This window comes from Sciurus vulgaris (assembly GCF_902686455.1).
Source record: "Sciurus vulgaris genome assembly, chromosome: 10".
NCBI lineage: Eukaryota > Metazoa > Chordata > Mammalia > Rodentia > Sciuridae > Sciurus > Sciurus vulgaris.
Genome location: NC_136470.1, coordinates 97,767,687 through 97,789,212, shown reverse-complemented (window position 1 = coordinate 97,789,212; position 21,526 = coordinate 97,767,687). Strand labels below are relative to the sequence as shown.

At 35.6% G+C, this 21,526-nt stretch overlaps 1 protein-coding gene across 8 annotated transcripts in view; it reads left to right on the top strand.

The window, feature by feature from the left end:
- Window positions 1-21,526, top strand: part of NAALADL2 (N-acetylated alpha-linked acidic dipeptidase like 2) — a 1,337,824-nt gene that overhangs the window by 823,663 nt on the left and 492,635 nt on the right. For all 8 annotated transcript variants that reach the window (XM_079155143.1, XM_079155140.1, XM_079155138.1 and 5 more), the window contains one exon: window positions 13,339-13,489. In XM_079155143.1, coding sequence (XP_079011269.1) covers window positions 13,339-13,489 — 151 coding nt within the window. The remainder of the gene's footprint in view (window positions 1-13,338; window positions 13,490-21,526) is intronic.

The following is a 21,526-nucleotide window of genomic DNA, read 5'->3' as shown; positions in this document are numbered from 1 at the left end:
CACCACTGTGTTTTCTCCTGGCTCTGAAAATAAATAGCACTTAGGGGAATGTTTTCTGATGTTCACTTTGGCCACGTATGCGTAACCTCAGACCTATAATAATATGTCCACACTTCGTAGGTGGATCCACCATGGAAAGAAGTAAAAGGTAGAAAAATACAATATTCTCGTCAATGTTTTAAAGCTACAGTTGGAAAAATAATGTCATATTTTTAAAAGAATTGGTTTTTACCATGGAACTACTGTTGAGAAAAATGTCAAATAATTTAATATAAATTTAAAAAACAAAAAGAAATTTGCAAAGTCACATTATTTTTTCTCATTATTTGGAAACAGTATAACTTTATGGGAGAAAAGTGCAGGAAAATAATGAGGACACATTTCTTCAGTCTGGAATCTGTTGTTAATTAACTCTGTGGTTTTGATCTGATAATCTTTATGTCATGATCATTTCATTTGTGGAATAAGAATAATTGCACAAGGTTATTATGAGGTTACAATGAGATATTAGTTTAAAGTAGAATGAAAAATAAATATACAAGGATATACTGTGAAACCTATGAAACAGGAGATCCTTCCCTCCCTTCCCTCTACCTCCAACCCACCCTCCTTCCTTCCTTCTTTCCTTCCTCCTTTCCTTCCCTTCCCTCTCTCCTTTGTGAATAGTAATGATCAAAGTCAAAAGATTTTTTTTTAGACCTCTGCAACTCCTTTAACTGACTAAATGATTTCAGTATTTTTTCTTGACAAAAGCAGAGGCCATTTCTTCTTATTAATCTCACTAGAATTGTTTAAATAACTGAATACATCAAGTAAAACAGTTTGAAATTCCAAGTTAAGGTGTTCAGTGATTTTGAAGAAGAATAATGTGCTCATACCTTGAATATTGTCTGTTTGATTACAGTGAATTTTCCTTACCTTAATAGTATTTTCAAAAAGTTTTTAACTGACAAAATATGTGAATTTATTTCCGAAATATAACAAAGCAAGCAGAACCTTAACAAACCTCTTTAATGGCATCTTCACAATATAATACACAACAACTGCTCTACCAACATACTAATAGAAAAAATAACTTCAAGAAAGAAGGATAACATAAAATTTAAACCCCTGGAGTAAAAATATCTGCTAAGGAAATCTGTCATCATTTTTATTTTCATATGTCAGAACTATTTAATTTAAATGAATGTTAATTGACTGAAATATTAGATTCAGGTTTTAAAGGTTTATTTTTATGTTGTTATATTCATGAATCTTTAATCTAAAATATCTCAACCTATCTTTTAATATGAATTAACCACCATGATAGTACCATTGCACAAATCTTTTCTTAACAATCTAGACAAACAGGCATATAATTCTCACAGTATTGATTTCAGTGTCTTCTCGGAAAGCAGATCACAGCAAGAAACATCTGATGTGTTTTATAAATTCACCCCCTAGCCAGTCTATTTGTCTTTGTAGAGGATGAGCATATAATTGAAAGTAAAGGCATGCTTTGTGGAAAGATCACCAGACTTGAATTCAGACAACTGCAGTTTGATCCCTAGCATTATCACTTAGCTCTGACCCTGGGCCAATTTCTCAAGTTTCTTGATCACAATTTTAGCAACTATGTAATGGGAATTGAAATGACTTATATCAAATCGTTTGAATAAAAATCAACAAATAAAAGATTGTGCCTAATCCATAGTAGAATAAATATTTGGTGATTTGGTTAAAAATTGATTCGAAGACTTAGATTCTAATCAAAATTACATTCCGGAATCTTCATATAAAGTTTAGTGGATGTTTGTGGGTTGTGGGTGTGTATATATATATATATATATATATATGGGTGAATATATATATATATTCATTTGCTATATATATATATATATATGTGGGTGAATATATATATATATATATATATATATTCATTTGCTAGGGCTGCCATAATAAAATGCCAGACTGGGTGGCTTATGGGCTTATGGCACAGAAATTTATTTTCTTATAGTTCTGGAGGCCAGAAGTACAAAATCAAAGTGTCTGCAGGGTTGGTTTCTTCTGGTGCCTTCTCCTTGTCTTGTAAATGTCACCCTCTCCCTCTGTCCTCACAGGACCTTTTCTCAGTACCTGTTTTTCTGGGTTGTCTTCTCATAAGAACAATAGTCATGTTGGATTAGAGTTCAATCTTTTGGCCTCTTTTAATCTTGATTATTTCTATGAAGTTCTGCCTCCAAATATTAGTTATTTCAAGTGTGTGTTAAGAAAAAAAAATCAGTATATGAGTTTCAAGGAACACAATTCAGTGCATGACAATAGACCATAATTTTATCTGTAAAACTAAGGTCTTGTTGTTACATTATATTTATCTTGTTTGTTTTTCCCACATGAGGACTATGAAGTTCAGATGATGTTTCTAATGCTGGATCAATGTTGTAAAGAGCCTAGATGGTGGAAAAAAACACCAAGTTCTTTATTTTGATATTTGATATGCAGGTGGCAGTTCATAGATGTCAGGCCTTCATTCTGACCAGTGAAAATCAAGGAGCAGGGCTAACATTCAATTGGTTCAAAAGTATGTAGTGACCATTTAGGAGCACCTGTGAATGAATTCAAGTCCAGCTGTGGAATTCAAACGATATATACCCTTGCTTGATACTGTGAATAAGTGAATTGTAGGAATGACAATAACATCCTCCTCCTTCTGGACTAGAAAAGATATTTCAGTTGAAAAGTAAGAATAGAAGTGAATAAAAAGAGAACTAAAGTAGCAAGAATTTTAGCAGGCAACTTTCTCTTTTATCCTCCTGACTTTTTCATTTTCTTTTGAATGATTGTTCCTGAATTTCTAAATACCACGCAGCCACCTATTGCTTGTCCAAGACAATAAGATGAAAAGCTAGTTTGACCACTCTTAATTACCAGAACACTATCCTGAGAAAATAATTCCCAGACCTTTAGAGTTCTTTAGGGCTTGCTCAATAATACTGCTGTGCTGTCCATGGATTGGTAGTACTATTTATTTTGTAAGTGTTTTTTTTTTTGGCAAATAATAGAGCCTCGCTTCATATACTTTACACAAGGAGAAATGTATTAATATGGTTCATAGCAAGAAATATGGGATTAGTCACCTTGAAACTGGCCAAAGACATTTATATAAGACCCTGTCAGCAGGACAAAATCACAATGTCATACCCCATTGGGTTAGTTTCCGCCTGTCTGTCTCTAACTCTTAGATAACAAAACAGAGCAAAAGTCGATAGAAAATAGGCCTATTTTTTAATTATGTATTTTTAAAAGAAGGATAAAATAAAACATACATTTAATTGCATGTCTTCTCGGTTTTTTAAAGAAAAATGGCTTAATACTTATACTGGCATTCTAACTATGCATATAAGATGCCCCAACAAAATCTATGTCAAGTCTTCCAGTCAGAGAGTATGAACAGCAGAGCAAAAATAACATTGATATAACATACCTTTAGCATATGCAGTATGGTACACGCTTGTACCATATTCGCTCATGCATTCATTCTTTTGCTAGTTAGTACATACACTTATTTTGTCAATAACTCAGCAATAATAAAATATATCATTTTGTTCTAGGCAGTCTATTAGGCACTGAGTAAATAAGATGAAATTATAAGTTTCCCGCTCAAAACAGGTCATAATCTATTGCTACTAAAATTACCAACCAAATCCTTCCAAATCCTGGAAGGAAAACCAAAATAAAATTTCACTTGGTGCACTGTCAGCATTACAAATGCTTCAAATAATGGGTATGTTTTTATGGGTGGTCATGTGAATACAGGTACGATGTGATTTAAAGGGAGTTAGCAAATCCTGGTATAGAAACTAAATAGAGTTAGAGGCTCTATAGGTTAAATTAAAGAGGTTGGAGGTATGTAAGTAGAAGGTTGGTTTAATGATTTCTTCCCATCGTGGAAAATTCAATGTGAAATATATTTTTTGAATTATGGAAGGATTAGTAATATCACTGATGAGTATTTTGGATAACCACTTTCAGTAAATTTGCACCACATTTAACCTCCCTCCTGCAAATGAAACACTGCTGAAGTATTCATTAGAGTATAAGTATTCCCAATATAAACATAATGTCAATAGCTTCACTAATGCAGTATTTATATAACCCTACTTGATTTTGCAGTTGTCATATATGCAGCATATTTTAGGTTATAAACACTGTGAAGTAGTTTTGAAAAATAAAACTAGCATTTTAAGTTAGACCTGAAAAGGAAGAAAGGAATAGTTTAGTTGCTCAGGAGAAATGTAATGTATATATCTTAAATATTTCAATTTTTTCCACCATGTCTCTAATAAAATATTAATACTATACATTCTGAAATTACTACAATTAGGCTACTCCATAAGGGTCACTGGTACTGTGAAAGTCAATCTGATACTCAGGATGACTCCTTAGTGACTAACAAGTGAATAGAGTACAGAGCATAGATAGACTGGACAAAGGGATGATTCACTTCCCAGGCAGGATGGAACATGATGGCTCAAGATTTCATCATGCTACTCAGAAAGGCATGCTATTTATAATGTATGAATTGCTTATTTCTGGAATTCCATTTAATATTTTTGGACCATAGCTGACAGAGAGGAACTGAAAACACAAAAAGCAAAATCACAGTATAAGATTTGATTATTGAACCTTGCACAAATACCTGGTAAAATTATAACTGGTTATATTCTCTGTAGTGAACATTGGTTACCAAAACTAATAAAGATGGGATATTTTTACATAGACATTTCACCACTGAAAATATATTGCATGGAGATAGGTGTTTCTGCAGAGATTTTGCCACAAGGAAGTTTATCACAATATAACATAAAAATGCTTTTAATGATCATTACAGATTACTTAAATAACATTTTTTTTTTTTTTTTTTGGTACTGGGGATTGAACTCAGGGGCATTTTACCACTGAGCCACATCCCCAACCCTATTTTGTATTTTATTTAGAGACAGGATCTCACTGAGTTGTTAGCACCTAACCATTGCTGAGGCTATCTTTTTTAAAATGTTTTTTAATTTATCTTTTAATTTTTTACAGACTGCATTTTGATTCATTGTACACAAATGGTGTACATCATTTCATTTCTATGGTTATACACGATGTAGATTCAAATAATTTGTGTAATCATACATGTACATTGGGTAATGATGTCTGTCTCATTCAACCATTTTTCATAACCCCATCCCTCTCATTTCCTTCTACATAATCTAAAGTTCCCCCATTCTTCTCTCACTACCCACTCCCCTAATCCCTTTATATATCATTCTCCAGTTGTCAGGGAAAACATTCAGCCTTTGGTTTTTTGGGGATTGGCTTATTTCACTTAGCATGATATTCTTCAATTCCATCCATTTATTTTGTAATTTCTTATTCTTCTTTATGATTGAATAGTATTACATTGTGTATACATACCACAGTTTCTTTATCCATTCATCTGTTGAAGGGCATCTAGGTTGGTTCCACAATCTAGCTATTGTGAACTGAGCTGCTATAAACATTGATGTGGCTGTGATACTGTAGTATGCTGATTTTAAGTCCTTTGGGTATGAACCAAAGAGTGTGATAACTGGGTCAAAAAGTGAGTCCATTCCAAGTTTTCTGAGGATTCTCCACACTGCTTTCCAGAGTGGCTGCACCAATTTGCAACTCTACCAACAATGTAAAAGTGTGCCTTTTTCCCCACATCCACACCAACGTCTATTATTGTTTGTGTTTTTGATAATAGCCATTCTAATTGGAGTAAGATGAAATCTTAGAGTTGTTTTAAATTGCATTTCTTTAATTACTAGAGGTGTTGAACACTTTTTCATATATTTATTAATCGCCTATATGTCTTCTTCTTTAAAGTGTATGTCTTGTTCCTTGGCCCATTTATTGATTGGGTTCTTTATATTTTTGGTGTAAAGTTTTGTAAGTTCTTTAAAAATTTTGGAGATAAGTTCTCTATCTAAAGTGCATGTGGAAAAGATTTTCTCCCACTCTGTACGCTCTCTCTTCACATTCTTGAATGTATCCTTTGCTGAGAAAAAGCTTTTTAGTTTGAGTCCATCCCATTTATCGATTCTTGCTTTGATTTCTTGTGCTTTGGGAATCTTGTTAAGGAAGTCTGCTCCTAAGCCAACATGATGCAGATTTCTGCCTACTTTGTCTTCTATTAGGTGCAGGGTCTCTGATCTAATCCCTATGTGTTTGATCCATTTTGAGTTGAGTTTTGTGCAGGGTGAGAGATAGAGGTTTAATTTCATTTTACTGCATATGGATTTCCAGTTTTGCCAGCACCATTTGTTGAACAGGCTATCTTTTCTCCATTGTATGTTTTTGACTCCTTTGTCTAGTATGAGGTGATTGTATTTATGTGGTTTTGTCTCTGTGTCTTCTATTCTGTACCATTGGTCTGCCTGTCTATTTTGGTGCCAATACCATGCTGTTTTTGTTACTTTTGTTCTGTAGTATAGTTTAATATCTGGTATTGTGATACCTCCTCTTTCACTTTTTCTACTCAGGATTGTTTTGGCTATTCGAGGTCTCTTGTTCTTCCAGATGAAGTTCATGATTGCTTTCTCTATTTCTATGAGGAATGTCATTCGGATTTTAATTGGAATTGCATTGAATCTGTATAGTGCCTTTGGTAGAATGGGCATTTTGACTATGTTAATTCTGCCCATCCAAGATCTCATGGGAGATCTTTCCATCTTTGAAGGTTTTCTAAAATTTCTTTCTTTAATGTTCTGTAGATTTAATTGTAGAGGTCTTTCACCTATTTTGGTAGATTAATTCCCAAGTATTTTTTTTTTTTGAGGCTATTGTGAATGGAGTGGTTTTCCTAATTTCTATTTTAGAGGATTCATCACTTATGAATAGAAATGCATTAGATTTATGCATATTGATTTTATGTCCTACTCCTTTGTTGGATTCATTTATTAGTTCTAGAAGTTTTCTAGTGGAGTTTTTTGAATCTTCTTAATATAGGATCATGTCATCAGCAAACAGTAAGAGCTTTAGTTCTTCTTTTCCTATTTGTATCCCTTTAATTTCTTTGGTCTGTCTAATTACTTTGGCAAGTGTTTCAAGGATGATGTTGAATAGAAGTGGTGAAAGAGGGCATCCCTGTATTGTTCCAGTTTTTAGAGGGAATGCTTTCAGTTTTTCTCCATTAAGAATGATATTGGCTGTGGGCTTAGAATAGATAGCCTTTACAATGTTGAGGTATGTTCCTACTATTCCTATTTTTTCTAGTGTTTTAAGCATGAAGGGATGCTGTATTTTATCAAATGCTTTCTCAGCATCTATTGAAATAATCATGTGAGTCTTAACTTTGAGTCTACTGATGTGATGAATTACATTTTTATTGATTTCCGGATGTTGAACCAAACTTGAATCTCTGGGATAAACCCACTTGATCATGGTGCACTATCTTTTTAATATATTTTTGTATGTGATTTGTCAGTATTTTGTTAAGGATTTTTGCATCTATGTTCATCAGGGATATTGGTCTAAAGTTTTCTTTCCTTGATGTGTCTTTGTCTGGTTTTGGTATCAGAGTGATACTATCCTCAGAATGAATTTGGAAGGATTCCCTCCTTTTCTATTTCCTGGAATACTTTGAGGAGTATTGGTATGAGTTCTTCTGTAAAGGTCTTATAGAATTTGGCTAAGAATCTATCTGGTTCTGGACTTTTCTTGGTTGGTACACTTTTGATGGCTTTTTCTATTTTGGTGATTGGAATTGATCTGTTTAGATTGTGTATGTCTTCCTGATTCAGTTTTGGAGAATCATATGTCTCTAAAAATTTTCTATTTTCTGTTTTGTTAGAGTATAGATTTTCAAAGTAGTTTCTAATTATGTTATGTATTTCAATGGTGTCTGTTGTGATCTTTCCTTTTTCATTATGAATTCTAGTAATTTGAGTTTTCTCTCTCCTTCTCCTCATTAGTGTGGCTAGGGGTTTATCGATTTTGTTTACTTTTTCAAAGAACCAACTTTTTGTTTTGTCAATTTTTTGAATTGTTTCTCTTGTTTCAATTTCATTGATTTCAGCTCTGACTTTAATTATTTACAGTCTTGTATTTTGGTGTTGATCTGTTCTTCTTTTTCTTGGGCTTTGAGATGTAATGTGAGGTCATTTAATTGTTGACTTTTTATTTTTTTAATGTATGAACTCAATGCGTTGAGTTCCTCTTAGTACTGCTTTCAGAGTGTCCCAGAGATTTTGATATGTTGTGTCATTGTTCTCATTTACCTCTAAGAATGTTTTTATTTGTTCCCTGATATCTTCTGTTATCATTGCATCATTCAACGGCATATTATTTAGTCTCCAGGTGTATGAGTAGTTTTTGTTTGTTATTTTATCATTCATTTCTAATTGCATTCCATTATGGTCTGACAGGATACAGGGTAGGATCTCTATTTTTTTTGTATTTACTAATGGCTTCTTTGTGGCATAGCATATGATCTATTTTGGAGAAGGATCCATGAACTGCTGAGAAGAAAGTATATTTGCTCAATAATGGATTAAATACTCTGTAAATATCCATTAAGTCTATATCATTGATTGCATTATTTAGTTCTATAATTTCTTTGTTCAGTTTTTGTTTGGAGGATCTATCCAGTGGTGAGAGCACTGTGTTAAAGTCCCCCGATATTAATGTGTTTTGGTCTATTTGATTCTTAAAATTTAGAAGGGTTTGTTTGATGTACATAGATGCTCCATTGTTTGGGGCATAAATATTTAAAATTGTTGTATCTTGCTGTTTTATGCTTCCCTTAAGCAGTATGAAATGTCCTTCTTTATCTCTTCTGACTAGCTTAGGTTTGAAGTCTTTATCTGATATGAGAATGGAAACCCCTGCTTTTTTACTGGGTCCATTTGCATGGTATGTTTTCTCCATCCTTTCACCTTTAGTCTGTGGGTGTCTTTTTCTATGAGATGAGTCTCTTGAAGGCAGCATATTGTTGGGTCCTTCTTTTTAATCCAATCTGCCAGTCTATGTCTTTTGATTATTGAGTTTAGGCCATTGACATTCAGGGTTATTATTGAGATATGATTTGTATTCCTGGTCATTTTGGCTTATTTTTGGTGTTTTAGTTGACTTGGTTTCCCATTTGATTGGCTTTTCCTACAAGGTAGTTTATCCCTTTTCTGACTTGTATTGTTACTTTTCATTTCCTCCTCATGATATTTTTGCTGAGAATGTTCTGTAGGGCAGGCTTTCTATTTGTAAATTCTTTTAAATTTTATTTAACATGGAAAGATTTTATTTAATTGTCAAATCTGAAGGTTGGTTTTGCTGGGTATAGGATTCTTGGTTGGCATCCATGTTCTTTCAGAGCTTGAAGTATATTATTCTAGGCCCTTCTTGCTTTTAGAGTCTGGGCTGAGAAATCTGCTGATATCCATATTGGTTTCTGCTTATATGTAATCTGACACTTTTCTTTCACAGCTTTTAAAATACTATATTTATTTTGTATGTGAGGTATTTTCATTATAATGTATCTTGGTGTGGATTTGTTGTAATTTTGTGCACCTAGTGTTCTGTAAGCCTCTCGTATTTGATTTTCCATTCCATTTTACAGGTTTGGGACATTTTCTGATATTATTTCATTGAACAGGTTTTTCATGCTTTTGGTTTGTATCTCTGTGTTTTCCTCAATCCCAATAATTCTTAAATTTGGTCTTTTCATGATATTCCATAATTCTTGGAGGTTCTGTTCATGAGTTCTTAACATCTTCTCAGTTTGTTCTACTTTATTTTCAGGATTAAATATTTTGTCTTCATTGTCTGAGGTTCTGTCTTCCATGAGATCTATTCTGTTGGTGATGCTTTCTATTGAGTTTTTAATTTGGTTTATTGTTTCTTTCATTTCAAGTATTTTTTTTTCAGAATCTCTCTCTCTCTCTATTAAAGTGTTCTTTTGCTTCCTGCATTTGCTCTTTTAACTGTTTATTGAAGTGATCATTCATTGCCTGCATTTGCTCTCATTTTGTCTTTTGCTTCATGGATCATTTTAATTATGCAGATTCTAAACTCTTTTTCTGACATTTCTACTGCCATGCTGTCTTTGGATTCTATCACAATAGCATCTTGGTTTGTTAGGAACACTTTCTTCCCCTGTTATTTCATATTGTTTTTATATATTCGCCTCTAGCAGTGAAGATCAGAGATACTGAAGTTTCCCCTGCCCCTGCAGTCTTATTATGACCCTGCAGTTTTCCACTACCTCTCCTTTGAAGTGGAGATCAATATCAGTAGCACTCAATACAGAGAAAATGCAGCCCTGAATCAGATAGCCCCTATAAAGACCTTAACATTATTGTAATGACCAGGATCATTTGGATTACTATTTACCGCATTTCTAATTGTGAACAAGAGGATGGGGAAGGGTGTAGGATGTGAGTAAATAGAGTTACCTGTCAATGGCCTCCAGTCTCCTGTAGGTGTCTCAGGAAGGGAGCCGCCCTTCCATTGATGATGGCCACGCCTTCAGGAATAATTGAAAATGCCTGCACCAGCCTCCATAGAAGCTGGGGAACTCCAACAAGGGTGCGCTGAGTTAGCACAGAGGCAGGCACAGTGTGCTTCAGCAGTAGGGGACAGGTGAGCAGGCTCAGATACTGGCCTCCATCCTTGGTGTGGAGGTGGGCTGGGGGGCTCAGCGCTGGTCCGTCCTTGGTGGGGGTGTAGGCTCATCGATGGCATCTGACCTCAGTGTGGGGCAGGCAGGCTCAGCACTGGCATCCCACCTTGGTGTGTGGGGGTGCTCAGTGACAGTGTCCAACCTCAGTGTCCGGAGGTTAGCTTTGAACTCACGATCCTTCTGTCTCAAGCTCCTGAGCTGCTGGCATTACAGGCATAACATTTGATCACATATACATAGTATCATTTGTATCACATATACAATATTTGACAGGTATTAAAATTATATAAAAATGTATTTAACAAAAACAAATGTTTATTATAATTGTGAAGTGAATGAAATCAAATTGCACAATAGTATTAACATAGTCTTATTTTGTAAGTGTATGTGTTTATGTGCATAAGCCCTAAATAAAGGGTCTAGGAATGTTAATACTAAATACGTCTTAATATATTGGGAATTGCCTCATGTTTGGGTTTTGCCTGTATCTTTTTCTCTCTAATGATCATGAATTGCTTTAGTAATAGTAATATTTTAATGTTCTAAAGAAGTTTGCTTTTTGATTTATTCTCCTATAACAAGCAGAACATTCATAATCATTCCATTGATCGTTCATTTTAAGAATAGCTATTTCAGCTGGGCTTGGTGGCACACACCTGTAACCAGCGACTTGGGGTTGAGGCAGGAGGATCACAATTTCAAAGCTAGCCTCAGCAACTTAGCAAGACCCTGTCTCAAAATAAAAATAGAAAAATAAAAAAGACTGGGAATATGGCTCAGTGGTTAAACTCCCTGGGTTCAATCCCTAGTACTCCCCCCCACAAAAAAGAGAGAATAGCTATTTCAAAATATAAGCATCAGAAGCCCTCCCTAAAGACTTCAGTGCTGAGGATGGTAAGGATTTGAGTAGTAACCTTAAATCTGTCCCGATTATTCACATATTCCTTGTTCCTTCTTTCCTTTTTTCATTCCTTCTCTCCCTTTAAATTCTAACTTCCTCTCCTTTAAAACATAGGGAAGGGGGAAAAATAATAACAGAAGTCTGATCTGAGTGACTTATTATCAAAAGCAAATGTGAGTCAATTATACTTTACTTAGGTTCTCAGTGGTAGTTTTTTTTAAATAAAAGTAATACATTCTTATTTATTAAACTAAAAATTGTAAGGTATGGAACATTTTTAAAGGAGTAGGATGGATACCGTTAATGTGACCTACTTATATTCTATATCAGGTTCTTTTCAAATTATTTTCTTTTATAGTTAAGATTGTGTTGTATGTACAAATGTGTTTTATTATTTCTAGTAGCTGTACATATAAATATTTTTCAGAGGTCTGTTTTCTTTAAGAATAGCTGTTGTATCTAGCCGAGACCTACTCATGCATTCTCTTGTTTAGCAGTACTCTTGAATGCTCTTAATGAAGTTGTACACTGATTGGGAAGATACGCAGGACCTCTGCCCTCAAAGAAGGGTCCAGCCAGGGCAGCAGCTACTGTCTTACTTAGTCCACTGCAAATATCAATAAGTAGCATAGTCAATAATTGAAAAGTGAAGTGTAGATGCTAACTAAAGTCACAGGATGAGCACTAACTGCCTATTCTCAATATGACCCTTAGTCTTATTTTCTTTTATTCCTTTAATGTTTCTTATTACTTTTTCTCTCTCATGGGAAACAAATAGAATCAGCAAATCATAATTATTGTTCCTTACAACAAGGTAAGTTACACTAAGAGGCATAACAAAAAAAAAATCAATTTAACAAGCTAAGATAAAGAGAACTTTGGATGGTGTCAAGTTCATCTGTCCCATTATACTTATGTATTGTGTACTCACTAAAGAACAAAAAGGAATCTTTACATTAAATATTTCTGAAGGCACTAACCAGGGGCTATTTCCAACATGTTTAATGACAGGGACAGCACAGAAGCTGATCATTCAGAAGGAGGCCTCTCAACTGGGTGATGTGTAAATCCCTTAGTCGCCTTATCTGGCAGGTCTGGCTGGGCCTCCAGGGCAGAAACCAGGATGACTATATAGTAGGGTCCCTGGGAGGCTCAAAACAGTAGTTCTTTGCCAAAGAGTGTGAAAGTCAACAATTTAACAACTGGCATGACAGGCTTAGCCCTTGAGGAAATGTGTCACAATACTGCAGTGATTCTGCTCTAAGGAAGGACATAAGAGTGGTCAAGGCAGTTCTTTTCAAAGTGGAACCTTGTATGTAGAGTGATCCTCTATTAATCTTGCAAAATTAGGAAGTCTAAATCTACCTAGACATTAAAAAAAAAGAGTGAGACATTCCATAAGCAGTCACCTGACATTAAATGCAAACATTACAGGAATTCTACTTAAATATAGCGACAGGGAGGAAGGAGGGAGGAGGTAAGTAGAAAAATCATCTGCCTGATCTCAATGATTAGACCCTTGGGAGTGCCTGCTTATTTAATTTAATATAAACTTAATTTAACTTTTTTTTTGTGGTACTGGGGAATGAAACCAGAGTTTCATGCTTACTAGGCAAACTATATCCTCAGCCCTGAAGTGTCTGCTTATTTTAAAGGAAAAGTGAAGGGAACGGAAACAGAAGCATAGTATCTTAACCACATTCATGAAATGGTGCTGTATGAACTCGTAACTTATGTGATAATATTTTTAAAGTCTCTTCCCTTTCTTTAGATTTCCTTATTGGAAAAGGCTGGATTTGGAGGTGTTCTTCTATATATTGATCCTTGCGATTTACCAAAGACTGCAAATCTTAACTATGATAATTTTATGGTGACACTGAACCCAGGAGGAGATCCTTCTACACCTGGCTACCCAAGTGTTGGTAGGTTTGTTGCTTATTATTCTTTTAAGCAATTACAAGAAATGCAATTTATAAGTGTATGCCACCTAAATTAATTGAGAAAATAAAGTCAAATAATTCTTAGCTACTTCATATTTCAAAGTTTATCTTCTTAAAATTGGAGACTGCCAACCTGTTGGAATTACTTTTAAAATAAATTATAATAGATTTTTTTCTCAGTAAATTAGAGTATCATGAACAGACAGCAATTACAATTGATTGACTGATAGATCATCACCATGAGGGCAGCCATGTGCATGTATGTTGAAAGCATGTACAAAGGGTCAGGTGCAGGAACTGTCTGATCTACTTTCGGGCAGCTGTGATGCCTCAAAGTCCAGAGTCTACACATGGTTTGACTAGTAAAGTAAAGTGAGTAGATGCTAGAGAACAATAGAGTAATATGTTCAAATTTTCTGGCTCCTTAAGAGAAAGAACCTCTTTTGTTTGGCCAGTCACTTGCAGCATATAAATGGTCATCTTTCTATCAAACATCCTACTTTTTCCTGGTAAGCTATGTTCATACTGGTGGGGATGATGTGTCAGAGGGAAAACAATTGTGATTTTGGTAAATGCTCACTGCGTCATTAAATTTCTGTCCAGTATGTCCATGACAAATATTCTATTTATTAAGATGTGGCTGGGAAAAAACCTTCTCCAAACCCTCTCCCAAAAAATTAAAAAAGGAGTAGGTCAACCCATTTACCATGACACTTCAGTCAGTAACTAATCAAAAATACAGAATTATCCATATTTTCTGCCAATATTTTTCCTTTTCTCAAAATATCACAGAAGGGGCTGGGGATATAGCTCAGTTGGTAGAGTGCTTGCCTTGCAAGCACAAGGCCCTGGGTTCAATCCCCAGCACCACACACACACACACAAAAAAAAAAAAAAAAAAAAAAAAAACTCACAGAAGACAGAAGACTTTACTAGTAATTTTACTCAAATCCACAGCTGTCTTTTCTCTCTTTTCATTAGTTAGTAACTTTCTCCAAGAGGGAAGTAGGTTGAGTCAACTAAGAATCATAATTTATTAGTTATTTTCTTCTGTTGATCACAGCTCTGTCATCTGCTACAAAAGTATCCATTTACTCCATGTAAAAATTTTTTTCCCTGGGACCTCTGCAGTCAATAATAGGTATAGTACTTTCTTGTGTTCTCTAAATTTTGGAATTCGTGGTTGTCCATCTACAATTTCTAGGCATCAGTGAAAATGGTCCAGCTCTCTCAGTTGCAGATGCCTTCACGGCCCTGGATTGTAGTTCCTCAGCTTCAGGAAGCTCTATTTTTCAGCTCTTTGTGGCAACTCAGTGGGTTGAAATATTACTGAAAGCAGAAAATTTATGAGTATTCTGCTTATGTTGGTAAGTTGTCTAGTTGGTGACATTTACCCTTCACATTTATTGGTCTGGGTCTTTTCATAAGTGCAGAATTCAGTCACATCTAGCAAAATATTGACCAGGGTTAAGCACTCTCAGATTTTTTTTTTCTTTTTCTTTACTTTTTTATTTTGAAATAATTAAAACTTATGAAAAGTTGCAAGTGTAGTATATAGAATCTGTATACCTTTTCCCATTATGCTCCAGCATTAATTCTTTCCTAAGTACTGTTATCAAAGCCATAAAATTAATATCAACACTCTGTTATTAACTAATTACAGAATTTATTCAAATTTCTTCAAGTTGCTCACTATTTTTTTTCCCACCAGTTTAGTATTTAATTTGAAATTTCATCCTGCATTTAGCTGCCTTTTTTCCTTAATCCTTTCCAATCTGGAATATTTCATCAATCTCTTTTATTACTTTAACACTTTTTTTTTTTTTTTTTTTTTTTTTTTGTAATCTTCACTTTTATTGCATAGCACTGGTCTGCTCTATTGTTACGTGCTCACCAGAGGAATTAGAGTTCAAAAAATGAATCTGTTCAGTCTGGTTTGAGTCAAGATATGGAGATGCTCACTATGAGGGCCAAAGAGACTTCTATGGGCTGAAGAGTCCAGGAGCTCTCGTTTGGAAGCTTTTCTTTTTTTTTTTTTTTTCTCATTGAAAATAATTTTTTTTTTTTTTTTATTGTAAACAAATGGGATACATGTTGTTTCTCTGTTTGTACATGGCGTAAAGGCATACCATTTGTGTAATCATAAATTTACATAGAGCCATGTTGTTTGATTCATTCTGTTATTTTTTTCCCTTCCCCCCACCCCTCCCACCCCTCTTTACCCTCTATACAGTAGTTCCTTCCTCCATACTTGCCCCCATCCCTAACCCTAACTCTAACCCTTCCCTCCCCCCCATTATGTGTCAACCTCCACTTATTAGCGATATCATTCGTCCTTTGGCTTTTTGAGATTGGCTTATCTCACTTAGCATGATATTCTCCAATTTCATCCATTTGCCTGCAAATGTCATAATTTTATCATTCTTTATGGCTGAGTAATATTCCATAGTATATATATACCACAGTTTCTTTCTCCACTCATCAATTGAAGGGCATCTAGGTTGGTTCCACAGTCTGGCTATTGTGAATTGAGCAGCTATGAACATTGATGTGGCTGTATTTCTGTAGTATGCAGATTTTAAGTCCTTTGGGTATAGGCCAAGGAGTGGGATAGCTGGGTCAAATGGTGGTTCCATTCCAAGTTTTCTAAGGAATCTCCACACTGCTTTCCATAGTGGCTGCACTAATTTGCAGCCCCACCAGCAGTGTATGAGTGTACCTTTCTCCCCACATCCTCGCCAACACCTGTTGTTGCTCGTATTCTTGATAATCGGCATTCTAATTGGGGTGAGATGGAATCTTAGGGTGGTTTTGATTTGCATTTCTCTTATTACTAGAGATGTTGAACATTTTTCCATATGTTTGTTGATTGCTTGTAGATCTTCTTCTGTGAAGTGTCTATTCATTTCCTTAGCCCATTTGTTGACTGGACTGTTTGAATTCTTGGAGTAGAGTTTTTTGAGTTCTTTATAGATTCTGGAGATTAGTGCTCTATCTGAAGTATGATTGGCAAAGATATTCTCCCACTCTGTAGGCTCTTTCTTCGCATTGCTGATAGTTTCCTTTGCTGAGAGAAAGCTTTTTAGTTTGAATCTATCCCAGTGGTTGATTCTAGCTTTTATTTCTTGTGCTATGGGAGTCCTGTTAAGGAAGTCTGGTCCTAGACCAACAAGGTGAAGATTTGGACCTACTTTTTCTTCTATAATCTGCAGGGTCTCTGGTCTGATTCCGAGGTCCTTAATCCATTTTGAGTTTAGTTTCGTGCATGCTGAGAGATATGGGTTTAGTTTCATTCTGTTGCATATGGATTTCCAATTCTCCCAGCACCATTTGTTGAAGAGGCTATCTTTTCTCCATTGCATATTTTTGGCCCCTTTGTCTAGTATGAGAAAATTGTATTTATTTGGGTTTGTGTCCGTGTCCTGTATTCTGTACCATTGATCTACCTTTCTATTTTGGTACCAATACCATGCCGTTTTTGTTACTATTGCTTTGTAGTAGAGTTGAAGATCTGGTATTGCAATACCCCCTGTTTCACTCTTCCTGCTAAGGATTGCTTTAGCTATTCTGGGTTTCTTATTCTTCCAGATGAATTTCATAATTGCTTGCTCTATTTCTGTAAGGTACACAATTGGGATTTTAATTGGAATTGCATTGAATTTGTATAGCACTTTAGGTAGTATGGCCATTTTGACAATATTAATTCTTCCTATCCAAGAACATGGAAGATCTTTCCATCTTCTAAGGTGTTCTTTAATTTCTTTCTTTAGTGTTGTATAGTTCTCATTGTAGAGGTCTTTCACCTCTTTTGTGAGATTGATTCCCAAGTATTTTATTTTTTTCGAGGCTATTGTGAATGGGGTAGTTTTCCTAATTTCTCTTTCTGAAGATTCATCACTTATGTATAAAAATGCGTTGGATTTATGGGCATTGATCTTGTAACCTGCTACTTTACTGAAATCACTTATGAGTTCTAAGAGTTTTCTGGTGGAATTTCCAGGTTCCTCTAAATATATAATCATGTCATCAGCGAACAGGGATAGTTTGAGTTCTTCTTTTCCAATTCGTATCCCTTTAATTTCTTTGGTTTGTCTAATTGCTCTGGCCAGAGTCTCAAGAACGATGTTGAATAGAAGTGGTGAAAGAGGGCATCCCTGCCTTGTTCCAGTTTTTAGGGGGAATGCTTTCAGTTTTTCACCATTTAGAATGATATTAGCCATGGGCTTAGCATAAATGGCCTTTACAATATTAAGGAATGTTCCCACTATCCCTATTTTTTCTAGTGTTTTGAGCATGAAGGGGTGCTGTATTTTATCAAATGCTTTTTCTGCATCTATTGAAATAATCATGTGATTCTTGACTTTAAGTCTATTAATATGGTGAATTACGTTTATTGATTTCCTGATGTTGAACCAACCTTGCATCCCTGGGATGAAACCCACTTGATCATGGTGCACTATCTTTTTAATATGTTTTTGTATGCGATTTGCTAAAATTTTGTTGAGAATTTTTGTGTCGATGTTCATTAAGGATATTGGTCTGAAATTTTCTTTCCTTGATGAGTCTCTGTCTGGTTTAGGTATCAGTGTGATATTGGCTTCATAGAATGAGTTTGGGAGGGTTCCCTCCTCTTCTATTTTATGGAATACTTTGAGAAGTATTGGAATGAGCTCTTCCTTAAAGGTTTTGTAGAACTCGGCTGAGAACCCATCTGGTCCCGGACTTTTCTTTGTTGGTAGGCTTTTGATGACTTCTTCTATTTCAGTACTTGAAATTGGTCTATTTAAATTGTTTATGTCCTCCTCATTCAGTTTAGGCAATTCATATGTCTCTAGAAACCTGTTGATGTCTTCGAAATTTTCTATTTTGTTGGAGTATAGATTTTCAAAATAGCTTCTAATTATGTTTTGTATTTCCATCCTGTCTGTTGTGATATTTCCTTGTTCATTCCGAATTTTACTGATTTGGGTTTTCTCTCGTCTTCTCTTTGTTAGTGTGGCTAAAGGTTTATCAATTTTGTTTATTTTTTCGAAGAACCAACTATTTATTTTGTCAATTTTTTGTATTGTTTCTTTTGTTTCAATTTCATTGATTTCAGCTCTGAGTTTAACTATTTCCTGTCTTCTACTACTTTTGGTGCTGTTCTGTTCTTCTTTTTCTAAGGCTTTGAGCTGTAGTGTTAAGTTGTTTATTTGTTGAGTTTTACTTCTTTTATTAAATGCGCTCCATGAAATAAATTTCCCTCTAAGTACTGCTTTCATAGTGTCCCAGAGATTTTGATATGATGTTTCTTTGTTCTCATTTACCTCTAAGAATTTTTTAATTTCCTTCCTAATATCTTCTGTTATCCATTCATCATATAATAGCATATTGTTTAATCTCCAGATGTTGGAATAGTTTCTGTGTTTTACTCTTTCATTTATTTCTAACTTCAATCCATTATGATCTGATAGAATACATGCTAGTGTCTCTATCTTCTTGTATTTGCTAACATTAGCTTTGTGGCATAATATATGGTCTATTTTAGAGAAGGATCCATGTGCTGCTGAGAAGAAAGTGTATTCACTCTTGGTTGGATGGAATATTCTATAAATGTCCGTTAAGTCTAAATTATTGATTGTGTTGTTGAGATCTATGGTTTCTTTGCTCAATTTTTGTCTGGAAGATCTGTCCAGTGGTGAGAGCGGCGTGTTAAAATCACCTAGTATTATTGTGTTGTGGTCTATTTGGTTTCTGAAATTGAGAAGGATTTGTTTGACATACATAGATGAGCCACTGTTTGGGGCATAGATGTTTATGATTGTTATATCTTGTTGATTTATGCTTCCCTTAAGCAGTATGAAATGACCTTCTTTATCCCTTCTGACTAACTTTGGCTTGAAGTCCACATTATCGGAAATGAGGATGGATACTCCAGCTTTTTTGCTGAGTCCATGTGCATGGAATGTTTTTCCCCATCCTTTCACCTTTAATCTATGGGTATCTTTTTCTATGAGGTGAGTCTCTTGCAGGCAACATATTGTTGGATCTTTCTTTTTAATCCAGTCTGCTAGTCTATGTCTTTTGATTGATGAATTCAGGCCATTAACATTCAGGGTTATTATAGAGAAATGATTTGTTTTCCCGGTCATTTGGTTCATTTTTAAAATTTTGTTTATTTATTTGTTTGACACAACTTGTTTCCTCCTTTATTTGACAATTCCTTTAGGATAATTCCTCCCTTTGCTGATTTGCTTCTTTGTTTCTCATCTCTTCCTCATGGAATATTTTGTTGAGAATGTTCTGTAATGCTGGCTTTCTTTTTGTAAATTCTTTTAGCTTTTGTTTATCATGGAAGGATTTTATTTCATCGTCAAATTTGAAGGTAAGTTTTGCTGGGTATAAGATTCTTGGTTGGCATCCATTTTCTTTCAGGGCTTGAAAAATGTTGTTCCAGGACCTTCTAGCTTTTAGGGTCTGGATTGAAAAATCTGCTGATATGCGTATTGGTTTCCCCCTGAATGTAATTTGGTTCTTTTCTCTCACAGCCTTTAAAATTCTGTCTTTATTTTGTATGTTAGGTATTTTCATTATAATGTGCCTTGGTGTGGGTCTGTTGTAATTTTGTGTATTTGGAGTCCTGTAAGCCTCTTGAACTTGATTTTCCATTTCATTCTTCAGATTTGGGAAATTTTCTGATATTATTTCATTGAATAGGTTGTTCATTCCTTTGGCTTGTTTCTCTAGGCCTTCCTCAATCCCAATAATTCTTAAATTTGGCCTTTTCATGATATCCCATAGTTCTTGTAGATTCTGTTCATGATTTCTTACCATCTTCTCTGTTTGTTCAGCTTTGTTTTCAAGGTTAAATATTTTGTCTTCAATGTCTGAGGTTCTGTCTTCCAGGTGTTCTATCCTATTGGATATGCTTTCTATGGAGTTCTTAATTTGGTTTATTGTTTCCTTCATGTCAAGGATTTCTGTTTGGTTTTTTTTCAATATCTCTAACTCTTTATTGAAATGATCTTTTGCTTCCTGTATTTGCTCTTTTAACTGTCGATTGGTGCGATCAATCAATGCTTGCATTTGCTCTTTCATCTCATCATTCAATGCTTGCATTTGCTCTTTCATCTCCTCATTTGCTTCTCTGATCATTTTAATTATGTACATTCTGAACTCCTTTTCTGTCATTTCTTCTGCCATGCTGTCATTGGGTTTTATTGATGTAACATCTAGATTTGTTTGCAGCATTTTCTTTCCTTGTTTTCTCATGTTGTTCAGATATCAGTGGACCGCTGAGATATTGCAGATTTCCTCTGTTGATTTACAATGACCCTGAAGATTTCTATATATATCCCCTCTTAGCCTTCAGTAGGCTGAAGTCTTGGAGGAGGTTGATAATGCGGTGCTCCACAAGGAAGCTGCCTCTCTAGGAGTGGTGGCCTTCAGGTGGGGTATATTCCCTGCTAGTGGGCAGAGGTGCCTCCACTTGTTGACCAATGGTCATCCAAAGGGGACCTAGGCTGTGGGCTGAGGCAAGGCCTGTTTGGGCCTGTGTCTCTGGTTTTACCGTCCTTGTGGGAAACCTCACCCAGCAGGGAAGACTCACCCGGTGGGGAGGTCTCGCTGGTCAGTTTCCTCCTAGAGGTTCCCCTCAATTTACAGCTACTGCCTGGGCTGGGCTGCCTTCCTCTGCAAAGTTTCCAGGGGCCCGGCCCTACCTCCTGGGCCTGGGAGCCTCACCCTTCGCAGATGAATCTCCTTAGGCTGCCCCTCCTCAGAGAATTTGCCCACAGGCCTGGAACCTTCGCTCCGCCCTAAGCCTGTCTCTGTGCGGCTCTTCCACCCAGAAGCCTCCTAGATCCTGGGACCCTGTTCTGCACCTAATTGCCTGGCTATGCAGCCCCTCCTCTGAGCAGCCACCTGTGGCCCCGAACAATCGCTCTGAGTCCCAGAGACCCGCCACAGGCCTCTTCCTCCTGACAGCCGCCCAGTATGCCGGTGCGGTCACTAGGAGTCCAAGAAACTCACTTCGTGCCT